This window comes from Pomacea canaliculata, linkage group LG8 (genome assembly GCF_003073045.1).
Source record: "Pomacea canaliculata isolate SZHN2017 linkage group LG8, ASM307304v1, whole genome shotgun sequence".
NCBI lineage: Eukaryota > Metazoa > Mollusca > Gastropoda > Architaenioglossa > Ampullariidae > Pomacea > Pomacea canaliculata.
The window spans coordinates 6324841-6352726 of NC_037597.1; the positions used below are offsets into that span (position 1 = coordinate 6324841).

General features: G+C 39.2%; 2 protein-coding genes across 4 annotated transcripts in view; both read left to right on the forward strand.

The window, feature by feature from the left end:
• The first annotated feature begins 1048 nt into the window (after positions 1 to 1048).
• On the forward strand, positions 1049 to 5065 carry LOC112569761 (cytochrome P450 3A21-like). The gene is made up of 9 exons (XM_025247657.1): positions 1049 to 1105; positions 1317 to 1467; positions 1765 to 1889; positions 2218 to 2296; positions 2491 to 2648; positions 2844 to 2931; positions 3321 to 3458; positions 3845 to 4001; positions 4497 to 5065. The coding sequence occupies exons 2-7, from the start codon at positions 1404 to 1406 to the stop codon at positions 3323 to 3325; spliced, it is 519 nt and encodes a 172-aa protein (XP_025103442.1). The 5' UTR covers positions 1049 to 1105; positions 1317 to 1403; the 3' UTR covers positions 3326 to 3458; positions 3845 to 4001; positions 4497 to 5065.
• Positions 5066 to 8442: 3377 nt separating this feature from the next.
• The window catches only part of LOC112569756 (cytochrome P450 3A5-like), a 30782-nt gene continuing 11338 nt past the window's right edge, over positions 8443 to 27886 (forward strand). The window contains exons 1-10 of one of the 3 annotated variants that reach the window (XM_025247638.1): positions 8443 to 8627; positions 15393 to 15489; positions 15707 to 15759; positions 15896 to 15992; positions 16213 to 16332; positions 16600 to 16688; positions 17305 to 17459; positions 17817 to 17950; positions 18127 to 18190; positions 18579 to 18736. In XM_025247638.1, the coding sequence (XP_025103423.1) occupies positions 8554 to 8627; positions 15393 to 15489; positions 15707 to 15759; positions 15896 to 15992; positions 16213 to 16332; positions 16600 to 16688; positions 17305 to 17459; positions 17817 to 17950; positions 18127 to 18190; positions 18579 to 18736 (1041 nt within the window). In that variant the 5' untranslated portion in view covers positions 8443 to 8553. Of the gene's footprint in view, positions 8628 to 15392; positions 15490 to 15706; positions 15760 to 15895; positions 15993 to 16212; positions 16333 to 16599; positions 16689 to 17304; positions 17460 to 17816; positions 17951 to 18126; positions 18191 to 18578; positions 18737 to 25943; positions 26040 to 26255; positions 26376 to 27886 lie in introns of those variants that run through there. The other 2 variants (XM_025247639.1, XM_025247641.1) reach the window with 2 other exon arrangements.

Genomic DNA, 27886 nt, shown 5'->3' on the forward strand with positions numbered 1-27886 from the left:
ACAAGAACAGTGTCTGAGAACAATTCCAATCTAGAATAGACACTGTGCTTTTTCTAATTAAAGATGCTAGACATACATACTTTTTACTTTTAATTTTTCTATCGGATTTTATAGTCTGCAAAGTGTTCAGACTTCTTATAGTAGTATTTGTTGCTGAGCTAGTCTCTTCCATAAGTATGTACTTCCATGCACACGTCCTTTGATGATATTATACAAGTTATATGTACTTGTGTTTTTACAATAGCATAATTTTTCAATTCGATCCTACTCCATGTTGACTATATTAGATCCTCTTCTGAGCCATGCTGTTACCACTGACTTGGATATCCTGAAGGAAGTCCTTTGGAAGACTTTTCCAACTCACAGTCGAGTACGTAATTTGCATAAACAATAAGTCTGCTACACTGTCAAGATTAAATAAAGCAGCGCAGTCTCCTTATAAACGTAACACACACACATACAAACACATACAAACCACAGAACCCAGCACAACGATTTTATTTATAAATTAGTATCATTACTTAAAATTCAATTCGTCCCATCATCAACGGCGCAACTGAATCCGTCTTTCTTGCTGACAATCTTAACGAGGGTTTCTATTCATTCTACACATTCCACGTCCTGTGAACGTCCTACTGACAGGCAACGTCATCGCACGTCATCCTTCATCTACCGGCCAACCTGAACTGTGGTTTGGGGGCCAAGGGCCGACACATGGCGGCGCGTACGTCACACTATGACGCCGATGTTCACACTGGCAAAACTGGAAGCTGGTCAGCAACTTGTCAGCAACTTAGCGAGGTTACTTAGATGTCTTGTGTGCTAAACCACGTGACTGAAGTGCGTAAACAACGTCTGTTTGGAAAAAAAAATACACTGTTTTCTCATTGCTCTGTGAATGAATCTTCAGATAAAGACGCATGCGATATATGGTAGACATTTAATAATTCACGAGTCACTGTTTTAGTTTGTAGGAACTGTGTTTTGTAAGAAATATTTTGTGATCTCTATTTACAGATGAATCCTTCTGTCAACCGTTGCTTGACAGCCTATCTCAGGCCTTACAGAGACACACAGAAAAGCGACAACTTGTGGACGTCAAGAGGTCTGTCACACCCTGTTCGCGCATGCGTTGTCGACAGACAGGAACGCAGACAAACCAGAAAACAAGTCCTGACTAAACAATAATTTTTCAATGAAATAAGAAGCAAATTCAAAAAGCAAGAAGTGAAATAATCTCTTAGTGCTCAGAGGGTTTGACATCTGTCATAACGGACAAATCTTCCAGTTTTAAAGGATTATACTTCTGTTGCCAGAGTATTTGGAGCATACACCACAGACGTCATCGCTGGAACAGCGTTCAGTCTGGAACCGACTTTCAGACAAACGAGAATGATGTTTTTATGCAGGCAGCCATCAATCTCATGAGAAAAGCAACCAGCATGACCTTACTTGCTTTAATTATTAGTAAGTAACCGACGCAGAAGGGAACAAGAGGTTTCTAGAGAGCCAAATAGAAAAAAATATCGCTGGCTTCAGATGACCCAGATATGAGACACAATTGTTTTGGATGTCATACACAAAGTACAAAATTATTCTCATTTTTTTTTCCAAACCGAAAATTGCGCAATGCAAGAAAATTTAACTTATTAAAAAATCAAGGAAAGATTTTAATACCTTCAGCTAGACTCGTACAGTAAAATATGGTAAAAATATTTCCTTATTCGTATACAAAAATAAAACGAAATAATTATCTCTTTTCAGCACTTTTTCCATGTCTTCAGCGACCCTTGAGATTCTTCCAAATTGCTGATGCACAGGAAGATGCCAAAATTGTCGTACGTGTAATTAACAACCTCATAGAGGAAAGGAAACAAAGTGGACAAAATGTAAGTCATGTGACCTCTGATACTGCAGTAATGAAAAAAGAGAACTTAAGTCTTTAGAAAGTCTTTTTATCCCCTTTATATGCCGTCTTCTCTGTTTACAACATTAAAGGTCTCACTTTTATCCCAAATCGGTGTTCGACTGTGACCTCGCATAAGGATTTGCCATAGTTGCCTTTTTAATGGTATGTCCTTCTTTTGGAAGATTCTTTAAAATAATATCACGGAGGGATCGTCCATCTATTCGGTGATTTTTCAATTCCATTGATGTACTATAAAAAGGAAGTGACCTGCAAAAATGTGTTTCAGCGTGTCTTCAAATGTATTTCAGGAACATGTAGACCTTCTTCAGCTCTTGCTGGACTCAGAAGCTTCAGAAGCCGACATTGCCGCCAAGCCACAAGACAGACGTGTGTAGAGAGTATTAGCAAGTCTTATTTAATACAGAGTTAAGCGACAGTTCTTAACAGGTTATGAAACTCTATAAAATAAAACTCTATAAACTCTTAAAGAATTCTTAAAAATTCTTTCGTCATGTTAATGCCTGGTTAAATAGGAAGACTGTCTCCCGAGGTAAATTTACTGCATATTCATGTTTTCTCAGAAATGACAAAAGATGAAATCATTGCACAATGTATTACCATCTTTCTGGCTGGCTACGAAACCACGGCGGCGACCTTACAGTACATGATCTACTTACTGGCCGTCAACCCTGACAAGCAGGAGAAACTCTACAACGAGATCATCGCAGCTATTGGCGATGTAAGTGCATGCAGTGCGCATGTCTTCCTGATGTGCAAGTCATATCTTTATCACAGCCTGCACTTTGTATTACTTGAGGAAAGAAGAGGGATGGGAAATGACAGGGAAGTTGGTTTTATTAAAGAAATACCAGCTGAGATCTGTTGACAGCTTAAGAAGTTTAATTTCCGGTGTTTACGGTATTTTTGTTTCCAGGATACAGCTACCTATGAGAATGTGATGAGCCTGAAATATCTGGACAACACTCTTAAAGAAACGCTGCGATGCTTTCAACGATCCCATTGTAAGCTGGAGTTTGGAAGTGGATAGTTCGAGTCCTAAAGCGGGTCTTCTTATCTCTAGAGTAGACGTATTGTTTTCGCTAGACTCCTTCTTGTTGTTGTTTTGTTGTTGTTGTTGTTGTGTTGTTGTTGTTGTTGTTGTTGTTGTTGTTGCGCCGTTCCAAAGCAGTTTGCTCAGACCGCTTTTACATAAATCTTTATATATATATACTAAATCATAAAAAACCATGTGCATATATATTCGCTATAACAGACACGCTGACTTCTACAACAGACCACTATGAGTGATAAGATTGTCAAGATCTGTAATTATGCACTTGCTGTCAGTAATTAATCGAATCAATGTTCTTGTAGAGTCATCCAATCAAATATTAAACTGTTTTTTTGCCAGCGTAACTCGCATTGCAGCCGAGACGAGAACAATTAAAGATGTCACAATCCGAGCTGGAACGTCTGTCGGTGTTTCCATCGGCTCCGTCATGCAAGACGACCAGATCTTCCCTGAGCCCAGCAAGTTCCTTCCGGAGAGGTAAGGGAGGGATGGGAAACGTAGAATGTCTGACTGCTGCAGGTAAACTCACAGTAAACCAACACACTGTGCAGTATAGTTTCATGTCAACCTTTTCCAGATTCTTCAATGAACTGCTACGCCCCTTATTTGAAGACTTATACTTAAGCTTCGTGTTGGTGAGATGTCCACCGGAAGCTGTAATTGATCGTACGACATAGGAGAGATTTGCATTACGTGATAAACGGGGATTAAAAATTAAACATAATGTGAGGATGTTTTGTTGTTTTTGTTGTGGTTTTTTTTTTTTTTGGTCTTTTGTTTTTGATTTTTTTTTATTTTGTTTTTTGGTTTTCGCTATTTTCTTGTTGATGTTTTGTTTGGTTTTTTGCCTCTATGTTTACTAGGTTTGACGACGAGGACATGCCAACCCTGGTACGCGAGTTGGCCTTCGGGATGGGTCCTCGTCAGTGTATCGGCATGAGACTGGCGCTGTACGAGGCCAAGATGGCCGCCGTCACCATCATCCGACGGTTCCGGTTTATTAAAGTGCCGGAGACCCCTGTACGTAATCATCACAGTCATTATTAAAAACGATTTCTATTTTTTGTATTATTAGGAGGACCAACTAGTGGTTAGGCGTTACTCGCAAAAAGTAATATTATCGTTTGTGGCAAAGAGTAATATATTTCAGCGAAAAAACGGTCTCAACAGCAACATAAGTCACTTCTTCCAATGTTACTTATTAAGCTTCATCAAAACATAAAATGATTTTAGTGAAGATCGTTTCGGTTAAAAAAGAGAGAGTGTGTATGTAGGGGGTGGTGGGAACTAACTCATTTCCTCATTTTAAATATTATAGACAGAGTGAATACCTATACTCAGGGGAGAAGAGCATGAAGTACAGTACCAAAACCCCAGTACAACATTAATCAAACCAGTTTCAACCCGATCCCAAGTTAAAATGGGACAGCACCTTGTATCTTTACTGTCATTTGCTCCATTTGAATAATACTTCTTTGTCAAAGAACGTGTACCTCAGATTTTTTCTTTTGGCAGGAATGATCACGTTCAGTACCTCAGCAAGGTTTTCCTCCCCTGATAAACTAATCTTCGTGGGGACTGAACTGCGCAACAGTCAGTGAGAGCGCCCTCCTGGTTTAACTGAAGGATACAACAGAGATGGTGACGTCATGGAAAGAGCTTAGCTTACCTTCACAAAGACGCTTACTTAAATGCTTAACGTCCGTGTGCTGTGAAGAAATGTCAAATATAATATAATCCCTGGTATACTAAACCGATAATAGTGGTCAAACCATATATTGTTGTTATTACATTATTATTACATTATTATGCCAGACTTTGCTTTAGTCTATGAAGTATTCAGTAATAATTATAAACTTATTCAGGTAAATCCTGACGCCTGTATGTTTCGCTGACTTTTTTCTGCGTTTTTTATTGTAATTTTGGTTTACATACCTTGTGTACTCGATTCAGAACATAAACGGGTTAGTACAGTTAAAGAGAATGGATCTCTCGTCTATTGCTTACTATCCTGTTTAGCTACTGTAAATGATAGCAGATATATTAAATATACCAGCTTCACACTAACAAACTTTCTAGTTTTTAAGTTGGATGATTGTATGGGTGTGTGGGATGTGACTGCATGCTGCTTACCTCATTGATGAAGTCGTTTAGCTTATGTACTTGTAACGATTCGCGATTCAGACGAGTCTGGTTAGATTCTCATTTATTTTTAATTCTCCTTGTAGTCAGGGAAGAGCAGTCGCGCGAGCCGCGTCAGCTCTCATTTTTTTTACGTCATGTATGAAATGACGTAATTGAGCTCGACACAGCGTAACTAGGACGACGGTAGTCAATGGAGGGAGAAGCCACGCCGACCCTGTAACATTGTACTGATGATTAGTGGTTTACATGCAGATGTTTACACGCGCTCGCAGACACATTTAAACACTCTTCTCAAAAACGTTACAGTACTCCACCAAACAAAAAATGTATCTGTTATACAAAAATAAACAATAACGATGTATTGTATTGTAGTGGCCGAAATAGAACTTTGAACATGTGGGGAAACCGTACATGTATAATTCCTGGAGATTCAGGCTTCATCTTGCGATTTAATGATGAAGTAATACGTAATAGGAAAGGAGTCTGTTGAGCCTGGCATGTCACGGATCGGGTAGGTCTTTAAGGGCGGTGCTCTCTTCTTGCAAAACAAACTCGAACTTCTTAGCCTGTACTCCACTGGCAGGCCAGTCGGTGCACACTCAGTGTGAATGAACGGTGGGACTGGGAGGATATAAACACTCAGGCGACGCCAGTGAGCCAAAGGTTTTGATTTTCGATTTTGCGACAACTGGAATCACTGCACCCAAGAAACCTCTCAAGCTCAGAACAGAACTTCGTGTGTGACGTCAGAAGGACTCATGAAGCTGGAACCGTGCATGGGATGAACTGTCTGTCTCACACTATAGCACGATTTCAACTGTCTTTGTTGTCCTTTATATATAATCTTTGTCTCTTTACCCAATATATCTCGAATATAGTGAGTATAATAAATTACTGAATTAACGTAGTAAAGGGCGATATGAACCAAGATTTCAAAGAATTGTCAAGTTGAAGTCATTTGACAAAAGCTTTTAGATCCTCAAAGACAAAGCCCAACTGGTTACAGCTGACATCATATGAAAATGTCCTTTTGCGTTGCTTTACAAAACAGTTGCTCACGAAATAAAATTAATGTGGAATGGGGAACTTGTTTCCTGCATTAATTTCTTAAAGACATTATATAGGGCTTTTTCGCTGAGTAAGGTATTATAAAAAAATAAGAGGACAAATATGTCTAATATATAAATGATTTGTACCAACAGTATCTCAAAGCTAAAATTGCATCATATAACTCGTGGTGAACTTTCAAATTGACTTTTGACGAATGTACAGTTCTTCTGTGGTATTAGATGGGCTCCACAAAATAATATTTTATATATATATGAAATTGGGATTAATCACATGGTTATAGAAAACAAAGTAAAACATGACAATATAAAGAGACTATATCTTCCATCTAATTGTTAAAACAAATGAATCCCTTTTTTCCCTCTAAATTTTACTTTCTGCAATAGGAGAAGTATTCAAATACTTTTGAGCATCCAGGCGTCAGGACTGACTAACGTTCCGTTTTGTGAACCTTCCATCTTGCTTCATTCCCAAACAAAAATGGTTGTTGGCAAGCAACACACACACACATGACGAAACAATAAAAGTTAATTTAAAAGAAGATACTAATTTGATTATGTGTTACTGCTAGCATAAACTAGATAAACACAATTATGAAACATCCTTTTTGTTCTGCATTTGCTGGACTGCTTGTGTGTATGAGAGAGAGCCACTGTCAGGTATGACTGCACCAGCCTTGAAGACAGTCAAGTACTACTGCATCATTGTTAAATGCGTGTACTGATAAATACAAAGTGCACGAAAGAACTCTAGAATTTGTTTACAACAAGGAAGCTGGGGAAGCAACAGGGAAGGTTTTTCGTGACCGTTAGTAAGCACCACGTGTCATTATCCGACTGCCGCGGGCAAAGCATTGACAATGGCAGCAATATGGCCGCCTCATACAAGGATGTACAACCACTTTTAGTTGAAGATCATCCTTTAGCGATAGACTCTTACTTGCCATAATTTCAACCTGTGTGGGGCTCGTGCTGCTGAATGTTGTCCAGAAGTGATAGCGTTCTTCGGAGCTGTGCAGAAACTGTACAATATATTTAGGAGAAGCTCTCAGAGATAGGACATTTTGACAGAAACTATATTGACTGTTCTTTACACAATGTATCAGACATTCCTGAATGTAAAGGGCTTTAATATACACCACAACTTCTCTTATCTCTGATGCATGGTAAACAAAAGAGGCAAAGACGCAGTGTAATTAGCATTCTGTTATCTGGCATCAAGAGTGTGAAATGGAAAAGGGAAGAGTGCATAGTGTATTTTTTTAGGGATCAACAGTTTACAAAGGTCCATATATTCAGGGCATACAAAAGAGAAAGTGCTGTTCAGTATCAACTGTGTCAAAGCAAAAGGGAAGTTCAAACATTCTGAGTGAGTTAAGCAATAACGCTGCTGATAGTATTTAATTACAGTTAAGCCCATTCTACATTTTAAGAAAGTATTTCCTAGGCCTCTGTGTTTCAACCAGACAAGGTAGTTGCTTAAAATGAGTCTTGAATGTATTATATGGGAAATATCTTGATCTGCTTTAAATCGCATCATGCCACTGCTGGTGGTGACAGTCTATCAGCCTCTGTTTCAGGATTTGTTAAAAAAAAATAAAAGTTTATCGTCTCCAGTACCTTGACATTCCCACACCATTCCAAAACCGTATTAATACAAAAATATCTTAATAAAGTGTAGCCATGTTTTCTTGTTTTATTCGTGCAGTGGAGTTAACATTAAATGGACTTTCTTCTGTGTGGCATTTTTAGCAGAGGAGCTAACATCCAACACACCGCACTGATGTAGTAACAAAGGGAACACATTCCCTCCCCATGTGTCAGCAAGCTAGCAAGGCGTCCTTGTTTTGACCCCTAAAATTCTTTTCATTGCAGAAGCGTGAACCTCTTCAGTGCTATCATCACTGCTACACAGACCTCATATTTCAGTGCCATGTAAAACTATTGGCTGGATCTGAAAAACAATTCTAATATACCTACTGTGTGTTAGAATGTGTGTATGTGTATGTGCCCGCGCCTCTGATAGTCTTTGCTAGGAGGAAGGTTGACAATGTAGATATTGTATGAGTGTGTGGTGTAACTGCATGATGTTTAGCTCATTGCTTACTTTGTTTAGTTCATGAGCTCCCCACAAAGAAATATTTCTGTCCCTGTTACAAAGAAATAAACAATAACAATTGTAGTGCGTCTCGGTGCACACGCAATGTGAGCGAACAGAGAAGTGAATCACTGGTTGTGGGACTGGGAGGATATAAACACTGAGGCGACGCCAGTGAGCCAAAGGTTTGCGCCAGTTGTCTCCCCCCATTAGTTCCTCCTGCTGTCTGACGACTGTAGACTTGTTACACTCTCTCCTCAACATGGACGTGCTGGGACTCGTCGATGTTCCTGTGTGGCTGATGTTGCTCATCTTACTAGTGCTGACATTTTATGTGTAAGTACATGTACAGATGTTTTCATCTTAGAGCAGTCTCTAACAGATGTGTAGGCATGTAACGCCCTTGCCCTGTGCCTGGAGTATGTGTCGACATGAACTGCATCCTGCAGATGTACAGGGTTATAGACTAGACTTCACTAGACATAATTATAGTGGATCATGACGAGCTGCTTTGTGTTTCACTAGACAGAAAGTTCCATGTAAGCAAACAATCGTTGTAGAACAGAGAAGGGTAGAGTACAGTAGAAGTCTCATGAGTGCGAGGCCACGAGACAGGGTGACCCCGCGGTTCTCAAACGTACTTACAAGGGGGGCGCGAAATTAATCATTTTTTTAAAAGTTTCTTATACCAGTATTAGTGAAATTAGCTTATATTGTGTGGCTAAGGGGGGCGCGCGGACGTACCTTTGTTCGTCAGGGGGGCGCCACTAGTAAAAGGTTGAGAACCGCTGGGGTAAGTAACCCAAGACCCAGTGTCGTTACGCTCTCTTGCCGCTACTGCTGTGAGGATCGAGGTCAAGGCTTTTTCGGGTTACATACACAGTCCTTGATTTTGGACTTAAGGATTTCGTCGACTTTTCATCGGTGCGAAATTCAAATTTTGATTTTTCTGTATCCTAGGCTAGCGCAGCAGTATTTTATTATTAAATGGGCTTTGCGTTAGATAATGTTTGCTAATTGTAGTCTACTGTAGGGATGACGGGGTTGTAATCATTATCAGCACCAGTGCTAGCTGCTGACACACGTGAGTGAACACACACATGTGACAACTTGATGTCATATGATTAATAATGTCAGAATTACTCGCACTTAGTGCACATCCACTGACGCCTGTGTCGCGAGCTCAGGAATTGCCCGAGCCCAGAAATTGCCATCTCACAGTGCGCAGGCGCAGGGGTCAACGGGTGCGCATGCGCAGACAAGGCAATTTGTGGGCTTGATATTCCGTGAGATGAGAACGTGTCCGAGCTCTGGAATTGCCCATGTGTTAGGACTGAATATGTCTTGAATTTAACGACATTGTCAAGTGTGGTAGACTCGCGGATCGAGGACGTGTTGTGATGCAGCTCAATAACAAATCAGCCCTACAAAAATAAGAAGGTAAGTTACATTTTAATTGTTATTCGTGGCTTAGTCGATCGGTTCTTTGTAAATGTTCGTCTGCTATTTGTTTAGGTATCATCACGAACTTGTGTCCCCGGTTTATTTTGTACTCGTCGCTTAGTCGGTTTCTTCGTAGTGTTCCGTCTGTTATTTGTTTTTCTAGGATTGTATTCGTGGCGTTATATAGTATTATAGCGTGCTAATTAATATAGTGCACACAGACTTATTTTTAATTCATATGAACGAAACGTGTAATGTGCTTTTGACGTTTAGCGATGCTGGACGACCGATCGTTTATAGAAGTCCGTGACTGAATCAAGCAAAGTGATTCAGTCGTTTTGACTACTTAGGTTTCATTCTTTATTTCCGCACTACACAGTAAGCACAGTTACAAGATGTAATAAAATACTTAAGTTTATGAACATGTACTGTATTATTACTTTAATATGGACACAGACCTTTCCAGATGATGAAAAATGTCACATGATTTGGGTTTTAAAAGAATGGTTGTAAATAAGCAAAAAGTAAACATGGAGAGAAAAGCATGAAGCAGGATTTTTAAACTGGACATCATTACCAACTAATTCAAAGTAGTATGTTTGCAATAATTAACAAGTTTGACACATTTATATTTGAAGGCATTATAATCAACCACTTTGAATGCAAAATAAAAGTCTTACAATAATAATAAAATTTAATTTTGCTACTATTACCTTGTTTTTCTCTATGTTGATGTCATATTAAGATTTATGCATCAGTCAGTCCCATAAGTAATGCTTTAGCATACCACGAATAAATATTTAGTGTTTTAGCACAGTGTGATCACCACGATTTTCTTTTTCAGTGGAGATCTCCAGAGATGGGAGCTAATTTCCGAAATTGGGTGCACAAGATTTACAATATAGTACAGTGGAGCAGAAAGAGGGATATACAATATGGTAAACAGTGTAAAATGCGAATGATGTCAACTGCTGCATTTTTTTTCTACCAGCAAATGACAATTGAGCTGATTTCACAATGAGGAATAAATATGCTGTTAGTTTAAATTGTAAATTTATGTTTTGTATTATGTATGACAGTACTGTACTTCTCTGATTGCTTCCAACCCACACAACATCGATTGCCAGCCAAACAACTGCACATAGAATAAACCCGGGCCCCCTCGCTCATGTGATACATCATCACATTAAGTCAAATGAGAATTAAGAAACATCAAGGGTTTTGCCACACGTTTCTGTAAAATACACACAGGTTCATTGTTTTCATTTAACTTCTACTGTTCATGCTGTTATATAAGTGACTTAGTACCCAGATTATGACCCTAGAGTTGTGGGTAAAGCACTGTACCAGTGTACATTCATTATTACTCAATAAATCTTAGTTGTCCTTAATGTATAAAGTGAATGTCGATGAAAAAATTTGTTTGTTTGCACATGCACTTAAAATGGACACTTACAACACCTACACTTGGAAATGAATATTTGCCTTACGTTTACATATTTATATATAAGCACACACACATACACACACCATCCCCTTCATGTACACATGCAGGCACCCTCGCAAAAAAAAAATGTTAACACCATATAATTATGAACCCTTATGCTTCATATTGAGATGGGTGTAGCTGCAAACATAAGAACATATGGCTATTCAGATTGTTCATATCAGTGCATAGCTCCTCACAGTGTTACATTGTCCCAGTGTGCAGTGACTATTGTTGTTATTAATACTCTATTTAACTGTAAAAAATTTGATGACCAGTGTAAAAATGATTTACCACACTACTATATTCACAATCCAAATGCTTATAAATTCCAGCCATTATTAACTTTAAAGAAATCAAAAGACCCTCAGCATATTAACCAAAGTTGTAAAGATATTATTAAGGATGGTGAACCAGATAAATGAATAAAATGTATATGTGAGATATTGTACATTGCAATGGATGGGAGTGTGTACCCCTTGGAGGGTGAATAAATAGTAAAGAATACAGAATGTATGTGACAGGAAGAGAGAGAGAGCAAAGGTGTGTTATCCTGTTTGAGTATGCTTTTGTTACATATGCAGGTATGGGGCTGGAGGAAGGAAAGAATGAGTGCTACAAAAAATTAGTTGGGATTTTTATATATATAAGCTGTCTGCATGTAGGTTTGGTTAATGCTCTGTGCTTTGAGCTAAAGATTGCATTGTCATCAAGATCCTAGGTGTGAATGACTTGGGAAACATGCATTTGGCAAGGTACTCTTGTACTAAGGCTTTTATTGCATGTGCACATTACTTCACACATGACTGTCCACTGCAAAGGATTTTATTATAATTAGAAGTCAATGGTTCTGCCCTTTTATGTAGAAAGTCTTCTTTGTTGTAATTTATCATTACATTGGACCATGTGTGCAATTTTAAATTCATGAATATACACCTTTCATATTATACCAATTGAAATGTTTTTGTCGTTTACGGTCAGTTTGTGGAGCACTTTACTAAATTAGGTTTATTTCAACTGATAAGATAGCATAGTATTATGTGGAAATAGTAATCACGGTCTTGTAATCAGTGCGTTGAGGCGTGATGTCTCAATTTGCACTGGGGCATTTTATTACATAACAATCCAACACATGCGGACATAAATTATTAATGTATTGCATACTAATGGGGAATGAACATTCAACACTCATTGGTAAATTATTGCACTCTGTGCTACACTTGTACATGATACAAAAAACAGCATTTCACTTCCATTTCTTTATTGAACAAACTCACACATCACATTGTGCTTAATTGCCAAATAAATCCATGTACACAGCGCAGTCCTATGCAAACAGAAGATCCATCTGAAACAATGAACCACTATGTTAACAAAACCATACCCACATCACATAAGGAAATTGTCTGACATAAATGTAGGAGAAGTACATACACCACTTACACTATTGTATTAATGAAAACAAAAAAGAAAATTTATTTACATCCACATGTGTGTGTGTGGTCATAAATATATAGTGTATGCAACCACACTGGAAATTCAGCACTGCATAAGCAACATGCTATAACCCACAAACAATTAGAAGTGCTTATGCAGCAAATCATTCAACTGGGAAACACAAAGAAAGAAAGGAAAAGACAACACTTCACAAGTGTACTACTCCTGAAACTTTTTGTGCAAAAAATCTTATGTCTACCTTTCTTTGGGGAGGAAAACATAACAGAATCAAGAAATCAGTAGTCTGTAAACCCTATAAATGGGCTTAAAATGTGTGACATTTACTCCTTTCTATCAACAATGAAACCTAGATGGTTAAAAAGAATCGAGCAAGACAACACCACAGCAAAGATTCTCCTGACTATTCATTCCATACTTAAAAACATAACAAACATTTTGGGCCAAGTATGCAAATAGTATTATGCAGAGTTCAAAATCTCTTTTGGAAGATGTGGAAAAGCAATATTAAAAAATATTTAATGTTTTCAAAAACTTCTGAAGAGTTTATGTTAGATATTGTTATGCATATCAATGGGTTAATGAGAATATTATCCAAGTTAGAGACCTTGTAAGTATAACAGAGAACTTTACATCCTTTCAAGAGTTTCAAAGAAAACATCCAACATATTAGTAATAAATGACAGAACGATTACATTTTGTCCTTTTTGTCAATGAAGAATATATTGTCGCTACAAGACAGACACAAAATATTTTATAGGAAGACGTTATCTGTTGGATGAAAGTAATACACACAAATTATAACAATGAAATGGTTTTCTGCTCACAATGCACAGGAAAAGTTTTTTAAAAACTGTGTTTCATTGCCATGAGGACATGTAACTTATGTCCTAAGAAATTTATCTGATTAAATTAAGTTTTTGTCTCTCCCCAAGAATGTGCAAGGGATCCTAATACCACTGTGTCAGTAACATTTGATGTCATGCAATGAAAAGCAATGATGAAATATTAGACTTCCTATGCTTGGTTCATTAAAACTGACATGTAATAATATTTCGTATACTATAATTGTGACAGATTAGACCATAAATAGAATACTTGCCTTCCAGCACATAGTGCTTTGCTTGATGCCTTATGCCGCTTATGGTATTCTTCTCACTTCTGTTCGCACCAACCCAGAATTTTTTTGTAGCGATGAATTAAAGTGCGTAATCTTTCCATCTGTGTGCGCAACTGAGCCATTTTACCTTCGTCCATCGCTAAAACTAGATTATAGTTAACCAGAATTTAACGATGGTTAGCAACAACAACAAAAAAAATGCTTAGATCAGTATCAAACATCAGAATAAACCAACACTGTTCAGTGCGCACTATGAGATGGCAATTCCTGGGCTCAAGGCAATTGGCGGAAATGACCCGTCATTGGTAAACATGACCTGTTGACCCCTCTGCGCCTGCGCACTGTGAGAAAGCAATTCCTGGGCTCGGCAATTCGTGAGCTCGTGACACCTGCACCGCCCCGGTACACCAGTTCTCGGTCCCCGAGTTTCCTTCTCACAAACACAAGGTACGTAAGCACGCGAGTCTACCGGTGCACACACACCATACACACGGACCGTGAGGAGAGTCACACAGGATATACAAAGACGGCAACTCACCTCTGACCTCTTTCGTCCTCATTGTACCTATTAACGTGCACTTCAGTTGGAGGTCAAGGTAGCGCCACTGCTGTGTTCCAGTTGGTTGACGTGTACCTAACGTTGTATGTGAATTACGTCATACATCCTGCCCGGTGTCATGTGATGAGCAATCCTACCCCGCAGAAATCCGCATCTACAATGTGCATGCGTCGTATTTAAATAGAATTTAATCGTTTCTTGGGGCTGGTGGTGAGGTTAAGACCTTTGTCAAAGTCTACATGTAAATACAGACGTCCCCCCCACCCCACCCCCTCTTTACGAACACTCAGACATACGAACAGACTCCGTGTAGCTAAAATTATTTCTTGCAATATTTCCACGAGTCCGAATTTTCAGTTCCAGACCCTTGTTCTATCTTGTGACAACACACGCCGAGCCTCCCACGACCCCTACTCGACAGTGTCAGTTAGGTAACACCCTCGTTGTAGGTGTCATGACCTACTTGAGATGACCCAGATTCACAGTGCGCAGGCGCAGGCCTGCAAGAGATACGCATGAGCAGACAAGATGTCTTGGTTGTGAGAGGAGCCTACACTTGAGAAGAGTTCTGAACTCAACAACGCACTCTGTTGTGGAGGACCAGTCAGACTGCAACTCGATCAAATGTCAGATGTACAATAGTAGCAACGTTACATTTTATATTTTTTTTAGGTTTTTTTTTTTCGCAGGGTTCGTCTATTTTTTTCGAAGTGTTTGTCAAAGTTGCATCCATGGCTTTAAAGTTGCTATAAATATAGAAATTAGATGTTGCAAAAAGATGGTGGATGTGGTACGTTCATACATCATGAATCGCTCAACAATTGGAACAATTTACAAAAACTAAAAACCCGATTATGGAGCATATTAAGAGCTCCGAACCTCTGCAGTCTGCAACTATTTGGGAGAAAATGGGGAAACTGTTAGAACAAATGGAACATTTGAGCAGAGGTGAGCACCGTATAATCTTATGATTTTTATGATTTTTTTTTTCTCCAATAGCTCCATGCTTAATTTCGATTATTTTTAATGTTATCTTAGGTGCACGACATGGAACCACGGCATATTTACGAGCCTGGGAATACCTGGCCCCAAACCTGTACCATTCTTGGGAAATGCAATGGACTTCGAGAAAAAGGTAACCGTAGTATAATGCCCAGCGTTAGAGATGTGCTTGAGAGCAAAAGTGACTGTTATTTTGTCCTAACTCCTTCACATATTGTTGAACAGATTTTAGATGAACACAAACGTTTGCGATTGTGTGAGTGGGAGAAAAAAGAACAAGAAAGAAAGCAAAATGCAATAAGACATAGATAAAACGGCGGTAACATAAACCAGGTTTGTTTTTGTTGCAGAGTTTTATTTATATATTAATAGATTGGAGAAAACAATATGGTCACGTGTTTGGGTAAGTAGAAAAGTTTACATCTACTTGGTGTGGGTATATGTCATAAACATTAGCATAGTATTTAGCATCATTTTATATTTTTTTATATATAGCACTCTGACCATACATCTTTTAAAGATTTCTGTTCACATTTCAGAACCTTCTTCGTCTCTAAACCGATGCTTGTTGTCAGTGATCTTGACATAGTGAAAGAAATACTGGTCAAGGACTTCAACAATTTTGTGGACAGATTCGTAAGAATTATTTTTCTCGTCTCTGACAAATTTGACTTGCGCGTGCATGAGTAACGGTCAGGCAAAAAAAATGTATTAATGTTAAAAACACAACAACCACGAAGTAAGTAATCAAAATATAAAATATCCATTGTTGGTACTTCTTATAAGTATGTAGACAGTACTAGCATTGTCCATCATGCCATGTAATGTTCATTTTTATGAGATTTTTTAAAAATAGTTTGTAGCTGACACCTTCCCGCCGATAGTAGACAAAGGACTAGTTTTCTCCGGAGGTTCCGCGTGGAAGCGTCTTCATAGGCTGATGACACCTACGTTCACTGGTGGCAAGTTGAAGAACGTGAGTATATTTGTGACAACCATGTTATTGGACAAATAAAAGGATGTACAGACTTCTTCTAATACAACATGATGTCTGTCTCCGAGAGTTTCGTGAATATTCTTCGTACTTATTTAAATTGTACTTCTCAAGTTAGGAAACAGTTCTCAGCCTTTAATTTTATATTATCACTTTTATTTGTCATTAATACTAGTCCTGTTTGTAGTAAGTTGAGACTGTCAGTCCATTAACGTTTGGTGTGTATTTTTCTGCCGCTCCTGATAACAGATGAGTCACTTCATCGACCGATGTGCTAAAATTCTGAAGGACAATCTCCGGCAAAAAACGAATCACAAAGAATTGATAGACACCAAGGAGTAAGTCTACTTTCGGTATTGCTCTGGTCCAAGTAATGTTTTTTAACAGTGGACAGAGTGATACTCACTATATTAAGCAGTACGTCTGGTTAAACCGTACAGGTCCAAGGAAGATATTGGTAGAATATTCTAATTTATTCTGCGGTCTTGCTAAGCGAAAAAGCGAAGATGCTAAAATCATTGGATAAATAAGACAAAATCAAACGAGAAATGAGTTACAAAAATAAAACTCTTGTTTTAAATATATTTAATATATATATATAACTCATAAAGAACTAATTAACTGTGTAGTGTCATATCCGTATTTAATTAACCTTACTTAAAGACTATTTTCAAGTTCAGGTTCCATTTGCAAATATTGGCCGAAAATCTACTTCGCACTGTAGCAAACATCAGCTCGTGCAAGGCGTTGAGCGCCAGGTGGCGGTGTGATGTGTGAAGTCCCAGGATGTGTTAACACATAAAGCACGTGTTATTTGTTTGTTAATTTTTGGTGCTATACAATTCACACGAGTGTCCGTAAGACTGTCCCACTATGCATTGATTCCTCGAATGGAAAACTTATACGAAAACGTCCGTCACAAGTCGTTGGTCAGTCTGACATCTGTTCTTTCAGTGTCTTTGGCGCCTTCACCATGGACGTGGTTGCGGGGACGGCATTCGGACTGGAGACCAACTCCCAGACACAACCGGCCGAGCCCTTCGTCCAGAGTTGTAAGAACATGTTCAACAAGATGTCAGGAAGAAGAACCCAATTGCTCTCATTCGTAGGTAAGTACAAACATGCATTTTGTAGACCGAATACACTTAACTACTGTATTAAAAACACATTTAAAATTATTTATGTTTAAATATCGCCACAAACAATTTTTTAGGTTTGCAGAAATCGTGAAACCTTATTTAAAATAATTTCCTCTGTTTGAAAGATACGTTTACTCAAACGCTGGCATATTTTATTTCTCCAGTTTTAACCAATATGGGTCCTTAAATTGTCCTGTCGTCATCTAAACAGTAAATATTTTCAAAATGAAGGAATCTTGGTCTCTCTATTGACACGTTAGTAATGAAGTGTAGCAATACGCAAATAGAAACATGATCTGATCTTTACATTTGAATGAACTTTTACAGGATTGTTCCCGTTTATGAGTCCACTCATAAGGATGCTGGGCAAAGGCTTCTTCACGGGAGAAGAGTCTGACTTTCTCGTCCACTCCGTGTACAGGATGGTCGACGAAAGACGACAAGCAATAGAAGACGAAAAGGTCAGTGACCTCAAACTGTGGGGATGATTTTTCCACCTCTGTTGCAGCGGTACGATGCCAGCAATAAGTTAAGTGTGAGAAAAATTATGTATGTGTGAAACATTATTTTACGAAGGATATAAACAATATTGGAATCGCAGGGAAAGCTTTAAAATCGTTTGTTTCCGTGTCAACAGCGTACAGACTTCCTACAGCTGCTAGTCAATGCCGAGGACACTGGGTTGGACGTCGGTCAGAAACGTGAGTAATAAACCTTACAACCTTAAAAGTTGTTTTCTCTACCGTTTTTCTTAGACTCCTATGCCTGTTTGTGATCGCAACAGCGCAGGCAGAAGATCTGGCAAAGCAGTCCTTTACTAGTCACCCTTCATTACAACCGAGCTAAAATAGTTTACCGACTAGTGTGTGTATGTTATGTATATGTAATTTCTGTATGTGTATGTGGTGAGATGTTCTGTAATAATCTTTTCTACATCACTTTAAAGCTATGTAAGGAATACATTTTTAAAATGTATGTATATATAATGTCTTGTTCCCATGCAGTTTACTGTTGTCATACGTGTTAATTACAGTCAATCCACCATTTTTCCAACTGCAAATTGTAAGCATCCATGCCCTTTAACCCCAGGTATGACGAGGGAGGAGGTTGCGGGTCAAGGCTTTGTCATCCTGATCGCCGGCTACGAGACAACGGCCACCACCCTGCAGTACCTGACCTACAACCTGGCCAAAAACCAGGACGTTCAGCAGCGAGTGTACGAGGAGATGAGAGACGAGCTGGGCGATGTGAGTCCTTAACGTCACCTCAGCCTCGATGACACTTAGTACAGGGCTGTTAGGGGTATCTGGGTAGATGACGATCAGGTTAACCAATCTTCAAGCGTGCAGTCTTTTATTATACGGCCAGACTATCATCCGACGAAACACACCCTCTCCATCCCAACTTTCAGCTGTTGCCCTCGGGAGGGCGCTACAAGATGCCATGTGGGCGAAAAACTGCTTCTCAAACGTCCGTCATGCCAGTAGCGATAACCATCCTAAATAAAAGGCACAAGCACTCGTAGGCCTACCATATTAATTAGCATCATTCTTAGGATTTTTATACGTGTGTGTGAGAGAGTGTTTAAGTGTGCACGTGTGTTGAATGTCGTATATAGAAGTATTTCTGTCCGTTATGCTTGTCTGTTTGTGTATATGTAGACTTACATTATGTTTGTAGGTTTGTATGTGAAGTTATTGTGAGCAAACGAAAAAATTTTTAGTTGGAATACCTTGGAGAGACAACGAAGGTTGATTTGATTTGATAATTTATTCTCTCCATAAAGCACAGATTTTCAACTCATAGTCTCGTTATAACTTGACGTCTCGCCTGATTTTACACCTTCCCACATTTGGATCACACTCACAACCACGTAGCAACAAGTTAAACCAATAAAAGAACTATTTATTATCTGACCTCTCAGTCTTCACTCAGTTGTCTATCTAGTGTCTCATAATCTCCGTTACAATACCATGTACCCAGGAGGACCGACCTACGACAACGTGGGCAGACTGAAGTACTGGACACCGTCATCAAGAGACACTCCGGCTCTTCCCACCTGTGCCATTGTGAGTTGTATACCACAGTAATGTTGTTGGTTCCAACTGTCACTGTAATAACCAATTATTTTCTCTCATACCTATATGTATCACCGAGGTCTTATTTTATTTTTCTTTTGGTTATAAACGCATTCATTGATTTGTTTGGAGGTCTGGGGATTATTAATATACATTAATTTGTAAATCCTTGTTTCAGATACTAAGTATACTAGAAGACACAAATGTATATAATTCTGAGAGACCCAAAAGTATAATAAATATTAAATCTCCTCTCCTCCACTCCCAACCACACAATGAACGTCATCAGTAGAGGCGCAGTGAACACACACACAAACAAGTTAAACTTCTTGAAATTGTACTTACTAATTATAAATAACACTTTTTAACGTTTTAATACAGTTTTAGCCTTAAATTCAGACTTGACACTCTACACTTGTCAGTCACCTTCCTCTCCTCACAGGATCACCAGAAAAGCATTGGAGTCAAGAACCATTAAAGGAGTGACATTCCCGCCGGTATGGGAGTAGGTATCCCATCTACAGCATGATTGCACGACCGCTGATTACTTCGACGACCCAGGAGGAATTCCGGCCCTGAAAGGTAACTTCTAACAGTGTCAGATGTACTCAGTGACCTTAATAAATTCTTAAGTATGGAAGATGAGCTGAATGAAGCTGACATTTTAGGAGTGTCACTTGCCGCTCTACAGCAATATAATATTAGAAAAGTAATCAAATGACAGTCCCACCACCCCAGTTGCCGCCCTCTTGACGTTCGTAAGATCCGGCAAACCAGCCAACGACAAATACACTTTCTTAAAATCTGATGAACTGAGCACACTCACTGTTACAATACTACGGGATCGTAACAGAACTCTCGCAGTAAGGGGGAATAATTTTCTGCTTTCCTAGCGGCAGGTGAGAATGCCGAGGTTTGAAGGGTTATATCTAGAAAATAAAGAATAATATCTTTTTATATTTTGGGAATGATTTTAAAATAACATAAATATAAAGAAAAAATGTTACACTTGCGTGGTCCTTTAAGAAAAAACTACCATAGTGAGACACTCACCCACACAAAACATTCGCCATCCGCCCACGTTTTCCGGTTCTAGTTCTCATTCAAACAACAACAACAACAGCAAAAAAACCAAAAACAAAACCCACCAGCAGGTTTATTATGACAAAGAGTAATTAAAGATTACAGCAACATTTTTGCAAGGCACTGCATATTGTCATGAACATGTCATTTACTAATATCAAACAAAAACTCACAATTTGTCGTCTTTCATTTTTTTTATTTGACAGGTTTAGTGAGCTAAAAAGCTCCAAGCTACCCAGCATTCTCCTGGAGCTGCCATTTGGCTACGGTCCACGTCAGTGTATCGGCATGCGTCTGGCGCTTCTAGAAGTCAAGTTCGCTGCAGTGCGCATCATGCGTCACTTCCTGTTTCTTCCGTGCGAAGACACACCGGTAAGTGTATGTTATTGTGTGGCTAATTACTGTAAGTGTTATTGTAAATAGAAGTATAATACTCTAGTGAACTATCAGTCTCCATGAAAATAATTCTTCGTACAGCGATTTGATATCATGTATTAAAAAAAAGTAAATTTCATTTGTTACAATGTAAGATTTATTAGGTAACATATAACTAACACACACAGCGATTAAAAGATTGTCCAAACTGCATTGATCTCTAATGTTTTGCCCTGTTATGGTCCAGGACAAGATCGAATTTGGGAAATCTGGACTCACTTCACCCACGAAACCTATCAAGCTGAGAACCGAATCCGCGAGTGACATCAGGATGCCTCGACTCTCGAGAACTGGAAACCGTGCTGGGATGAACTGTGTGCCTCACACTATAGTGAGTTCAAATGTTTGCTCTCGAACGGAAAGTGATGTCAGCTACGCTGTGTAGCTGCACACTTTCTAGCCCTTTATTAACCTGTGTACTGTAGCTAAAGTCTGAACAAATATTTAGTGCGCTATGAATCGGATTCCAGAGTAATGTCAAATGACAATCATTGGATTAAAGCTTGCCGATTTTAAATGATAAACACCCACTTGTTACAAAAGCAATCGTCGTTTGAAAAAAGTTTTTTTTCATTTTTCTTAAAGGTCGCTCGAGTGTAGCAAGCTAAGCTGTTAAAATAACGTCACAGCTGACAGCAGATGATAATATTTTATTATACATCCCATAGCACGACACATTATGTTAAAATATAATTATATGAACATTATAAATTATATACACTTTATTTACATAAGTTTTTTCTCATTTATAATGGTATTTGCATGGAAATTTTACTGTTTACTTACTGGCCTGTTCCGTTTAGATGTAAGTTCACGTAAGTTATTGTCACATTCAATTACACACTGCTTTTAAGCTTCACTACCCTTGTGCTTTTTTAGAAAATTTTGTAATCGATTTTTTCACCAGTCAAAGGTCTAAAATTTTCAATAATTACTATTTCCTGTGAACAATTAAATCATTTTCCATCATTGACAATAGTAAAAATCACACATTTTAATGATTTGTAAATTCTTTTGTATGAGAAATTGTTGTTATTATAGAACTAGGGAATATCTCCCTGATTCGGCTTATGACGAATAAAAAAGATCGAGTCATTTCAAACCTGTGTGCGGCTCGTGCTGCTGAATGTTGTCCACAAGTGATAGCGTTCTTCGGAGCTGTGCAGAACTTACAATATATTTAGGAGAAGTCCTCAGAGATAGACATTTTGACAGAAACTATATTGACTGTTCTTTGTGCAACTTATCAGACATTCCTGAATTAAAGGGTTTTAATAATACACCACAAATTCTCTATCTCTGATGCTGGCAAACAAAAGAAGCAAAGACGTAGTGTATTAGCATTCTGTTATTGACATCAGAGTGTGAAATGGAAAAGGGAAAAGTGCATAGTGTATTTTTTTTTTAGGAATGCAACAGTTTACTAAGTCATATATTAGGGCATACAAGAGAAAAGGCTGTTCAGTATCAACTGTGTCAAAGCAAAGGCAGTTCAACTTTCTGAGTGAGTTAAGCAATAAGCTGCTGATAGTATTTAATTACATTTTAAGAAAGTATTTCAATAGGGCCTCTGTGTTTCAACCAGAACAAGGTAGTGCTTCAAATGAGTCTTGAATGTATTATATGGGAAATATCTTGATCTGTTGAATCGCATCATGCCACTGCTGTGGTGACAGTCTATCAGCCTCTGTTTCAGGATTTTGTTAAAAAAAAAATAAAAGTTTATCGTGCTCCAGTACTTGAGATTCCCACAAACATTCCAAACGTAGTTAATACAAAAATATCATAATAAAGTGTAGCCATGTTTTCTTGTTTTGTTCGTGCAGTGGAGTTAACATTAAATGGACTTTCTTCTGTGTGGCATTTTTTAGCAGAGGAGCTAATATCCAACACACCGCACTGATGTAGAAAAGGGAACACATTCCCTCCCATTGTCAGCAAGCTAGTTATGCGTCCTTGTTTTGACCCTAAAATTCTTTTCATTCAAAAGTGTGAACCTCTTCAGTGCTATCATCACTGGTACACAGATGCCATATTTCAGCGCCATGTAAACTATTGGCTGGATCTGAAAAACAATTCTAATATACCCGTGCCTACTGTATGTGTGTTAGAATGTGTGTATGTGTATGTTGCGCGCGCCTCTGATTCAATGTGATGAACAGAGAAGATAATCACTGGCTGTGGGACTGTGAGGACACAACACTCAGCGACGCAAGCGAGCCAAAGGTTTGCGCCAGTTGTCTCCCCCCAGTAGGTTCTCCTGCTGTCTGACGACTGTAGACGTGTTTTACACTCTCTCCGTGAACATGGAGTGCTGTGGACTTCGTCGATAATTCTGTGTGGCTGATGTTGCTGACATCATACTAGTGCTGACACTCTCTGTGTATAGTACATGTACAGACATGTTGTTCATCTTAGAGCTGTCTCTAACAGATGGTAGGCTGTAACGCTTGCTCTGTGCCTGGAGTATGTGTAGACATGAACTGCCATCCTTCATGATTTAACAGGGGTTATAGACTAGACTGCACTAGACATAATTAAGTGGATCATACGAGCTGCTTTGTGTTTCACTGGACAGAAGTTCATGCAAGCTAAAACATAATCGTTGTAGAACAGAGAGGGTAGAGTACAGTAGAAAGTCCTCAATGAGATTCGAGGCACGAGACAGGGTGACCGCCGCGGTTCTCAACGTACTTACAAGGGGGGCGCGAAATTGATCATTTTTCGTTAAGTTTCTTATACCGGGATTAGTGAAATTAGCTTATATTGTGTGGCCAAGGGGGGGCGCGTGACGTACTTTGTTCGTCAGGCGGGCGCCACTATAAAGGTTGAGAACCGATGGGGTAACCAAGACCAGTGGCGTTAGCTCTCTGTGAGGATCGAAAAGGTCAAGGCTTTTCGGGTTACATACACGGTCTTGATTTTGGACCTTAAGGATTTCGTCGACTTTTCAGTCGGTGAGAAATTCAATTTGGATTTTTTTTTAATCCTAGCTACGGAGCAGTATTTTATGGCTTTGTGTTAGATAATTTTTGCTAATGTAGTCTACTGTAGGGGATTACGTGGTTGTAATCATCAGCAGAAGCAAGCAGCACCACTAGCTGCTGACACACGTGAGTGCCACACACATATGACAACTTGATGTCATAAGATTATGTCAGAATTACTCTCACTACTTAGTGCACATCCACTGACGCCTGCACGCCCGTACAACCAGTTCTCGGTCCCCGAGTTTCTTCTCACAACACAAGGTACGTAAGCACGCGAGCCTACCGGTGCACACACACCATACACACGAACGTGAGGAGAGTCACACAGGATATAACAGAAGACGGCAACTCACTCTGACTCTTTTCGTCTCATTGTACCTATTAACATGCACTACACATGGAGGTCAAGGTAGCGCCACTGCTGTGTTCCAGTTGGTTGACGTGTACCTAACGTTGTATGCGAATTACGTCATACATCATGCTAGGTGTCATGTGATGAGCAATCCTACCCCCAGAAATCCGCATCTACAATGGCATTGCGTCGTATTAAATAGAATTTATCGTTTCTTGGGGCTGGTGGTGAGGTTAAGACCTTTGTCAAAGTCTACGATGTAATACAGACATCCCCTTTACGAACACTCGGACATACGACAGACTAAAATTATTTCTTGCAATATTTCCACGAGCCGAATTTGAGTTCGAGACCCTTGTTCTGTCTGTGACAACAGACGCCGAGCTCCCACGGACCCCTACCGACAGTGTCAGTTAGGTAACACCCTCGTTGTAGGTGTCATGACCTACTTGAGATGACCCAGATTCACAGTGCGCACGCGCACGCCTGCAAGAGATACGCATCGCGCAAACCAGATGTCATTGTTTGTGAGAAGGAGCCTGCACTTGAGAAGAGTCTGAACTCAACAACGCACTCTGTTGTGGAGGACCAGTCAGACTGCAACTCGATCAAATGTCAGATGTACAACAATAGCAACGTTACATTATTTTTATAGTTTTTTTTTTATATTTTTTTTTAGGGTTTTTTTTTTCGCAGGTTCGTCTATTTTTCGAAGTGTTTGTCAAAGTTGCATCCAGGCTTTAAAGTGCTATAAATATAGAAATTAGATGTTGCAAAAATGGTGGATGTGGTACGTTTCATATATCATGAATCACTCAACATGGAACAATTTTTCAAAAACTAGAAAAACCGATTATGGAGCATATTAAGAGCTTTGCAGTCTACAACAATTTGAGAGAAAGTGGGAAGCTGTTGACAGAAATGAACATTTGAGCAGAGGTGGGCACCGTAATAATCTTATGATTTTATGATTTTTTTTTCTCCAATAGCTCCATGCTTAATTTCCATATTTTTTATGTTAATCTTAGGTGCACCGACATGGAACACGGCATGTTTAAGAGCCTGGGAATACCTGGCCCCAAAACTGTACCCTTTTTTGGGAAATGCAAACGGACTTCGGTGAAGAAGTAACCGTAGTGTATGCCAGGGTTAGAGCTGTGCTTGAGAGCAAAGTAACTGTTATTTTGTCCTAACTCCTTCACATATTGTTGAACAGATGTTAGATGAACAAAACGTTTGCGATTGTGTGAGTGGGAGAAAAAAGAACAAGATACAAAGCAAATGCAATAAGACATAGATAAAACGGCGGTAACATAAACCAGGTTTGTTTTGTTGCAGAGTTTTATTTTAAACACTACTAGATTGGAGAAAACAATATGTCACGTGTTTGGTAGTAGAAAGTTTACATCTACTTGGTGTGGGTATATGTCAATAAACATTAGCATAGTATTTAGCTTCATTTTATATTATAGATGAAGCACATAAATATTTTAAAGATTTCTGTTCACATTTCAGAATCTTCTTCGTCTCTAAACCCATGCTTGTTATCAGTGATCTTGACATAGTGAAAGAAATACTGGTCAAGGACTTCAACAATTTTGTGGACAGATTCGTAAGAATTATTTTTCTCGTCTCTGACAAATTTGACTTGCGCGTGCATGAGTAACAGTCACGCAATGTTATTAATGTTAAAAACACAACAACCACGAAGTAAGTAATCAACATATAAAATATCCATTGTTGGTACTTCTTATAAATATGTAGACAGTACTAGCATTGTCCATCATTCCATGTAATGTTCATTTTGGTGATATTTTTTTAAAAACAGTTTGTAGCTGACATCTTCCCGCCGGTAGTAGACAAAGGACTATTTTTCACCGGAGGTTCAGCGTGGAAGCGTCTTCGTAGGCTGATGACACCTACGTTCACTGCCGGCAAGTTGAAGAACGTGAGTATATTTGTGAGAACCATGTTATTGGACAAATAAAAGGATGTACTGACTTCTTCTAATACAACATGATGTCTGTCGCGTGACCACGACGAAGCCAGTCGAACTTCAACTGAGCGCAGACCATACACAGAATCACAAGACAAAATTCACGTAAAAACAAAACTAATTATTAGCCAAAAAATAATACTAAAGGAATCAAAAATCAAACATTCCACACTCTCACATGAACAAATATAGATCAGCGCGAACAATCCAACAAAAACAAAAATAGATAAATTAAAATAAGACAAATCAGCTGCCCTGTGCACAGGCTAATCTCAGTCACCGTATATACAATACATACCCGCATGCACTGCAGGGTGACAGTTTAGAAGTCCGTTGAAGATGTCCACAGACGGCAGCCCGCCGCTCTTGCCTTGCTTACGCTCTAAAGACGTACCCCCACCCCTCTGTCTCTCTCGTCCAGATGCGATGATGTGGGCCGGCCACTGGCACGTGAGCTTCTGCTCGAAGATTCCTGCTCTAGGTGTTCAGTCGAAAGCCTTTCCGCACACTGGTGCAGCAGAGTCGCGAGTTCACTCGCCGACGAGATGATGATGATGGTGCAGGGTGGACGCTCGACACGATGACGGACAGCAATGCGAACAAAGGATGTGAAGACACGGTGACACGAAGGAAGAGCGAGAAACAACAACAGGTGGAAGAGTGAAGAAGAACGAAAAATAAGCCTGTAGATAAAACAATTCTTACAATCAACAGGCGTGTCCCGAAACTGCTCAATTTCTAAAACAATATTTTCACACCGACACATATATCTGACCATCGGACTAATCCTAAGATTCGTCAAAATCTAATGTTGATCTTATACAAATCCATACAACAGGAAACGAGTACGCGCTACAAGCGTCGCGATCGGCGATCACGAACGTTAACCTAACAAAGTACAGATCTTGCAATTAAACATCGGACTATGGTTGAACATAAAAGGATTCTCTCACTTGCACTTCCACCGCACCCAAAGGCCCTTACAGACTAGAATGGTGTGGAACCCGACAGAATGGGTCTCTACTCACCAAAACGGCTTTGTGGCAGATCGGTCGATACAAAATGAAAAACTCTGACTGTCATGGCCACGATCCAGCACCGTCTGTTACTTGATGACTACTACCCATGACGTCAAAGAAGGAAAAAGTAAAATGACGCATCAAGGAAGCTGTTCGCGCGCGCGCAAGACGTAAGACAAAGAGGAGACAAAAGCGTGAAGAAAACACCTAACGATGGGCCAGCTCAGTATGGGAGGCATGCAAGGATGACAGCACGATCGCTGACACGCGACAATGTCTGTCTCCGAGTGTTTCGTGAATATTCTTCGTATTTATTTGGTTGGTTTAATTGTACTTCTCAAGTTAGGTAAAAGTTATCAGCCTTTTATTTTATCTTATTACCTATATTTGTCATTGATACTAGTCCTGTTTGTACTAAGTTGAGACTGTCAGTCCATTAACCCG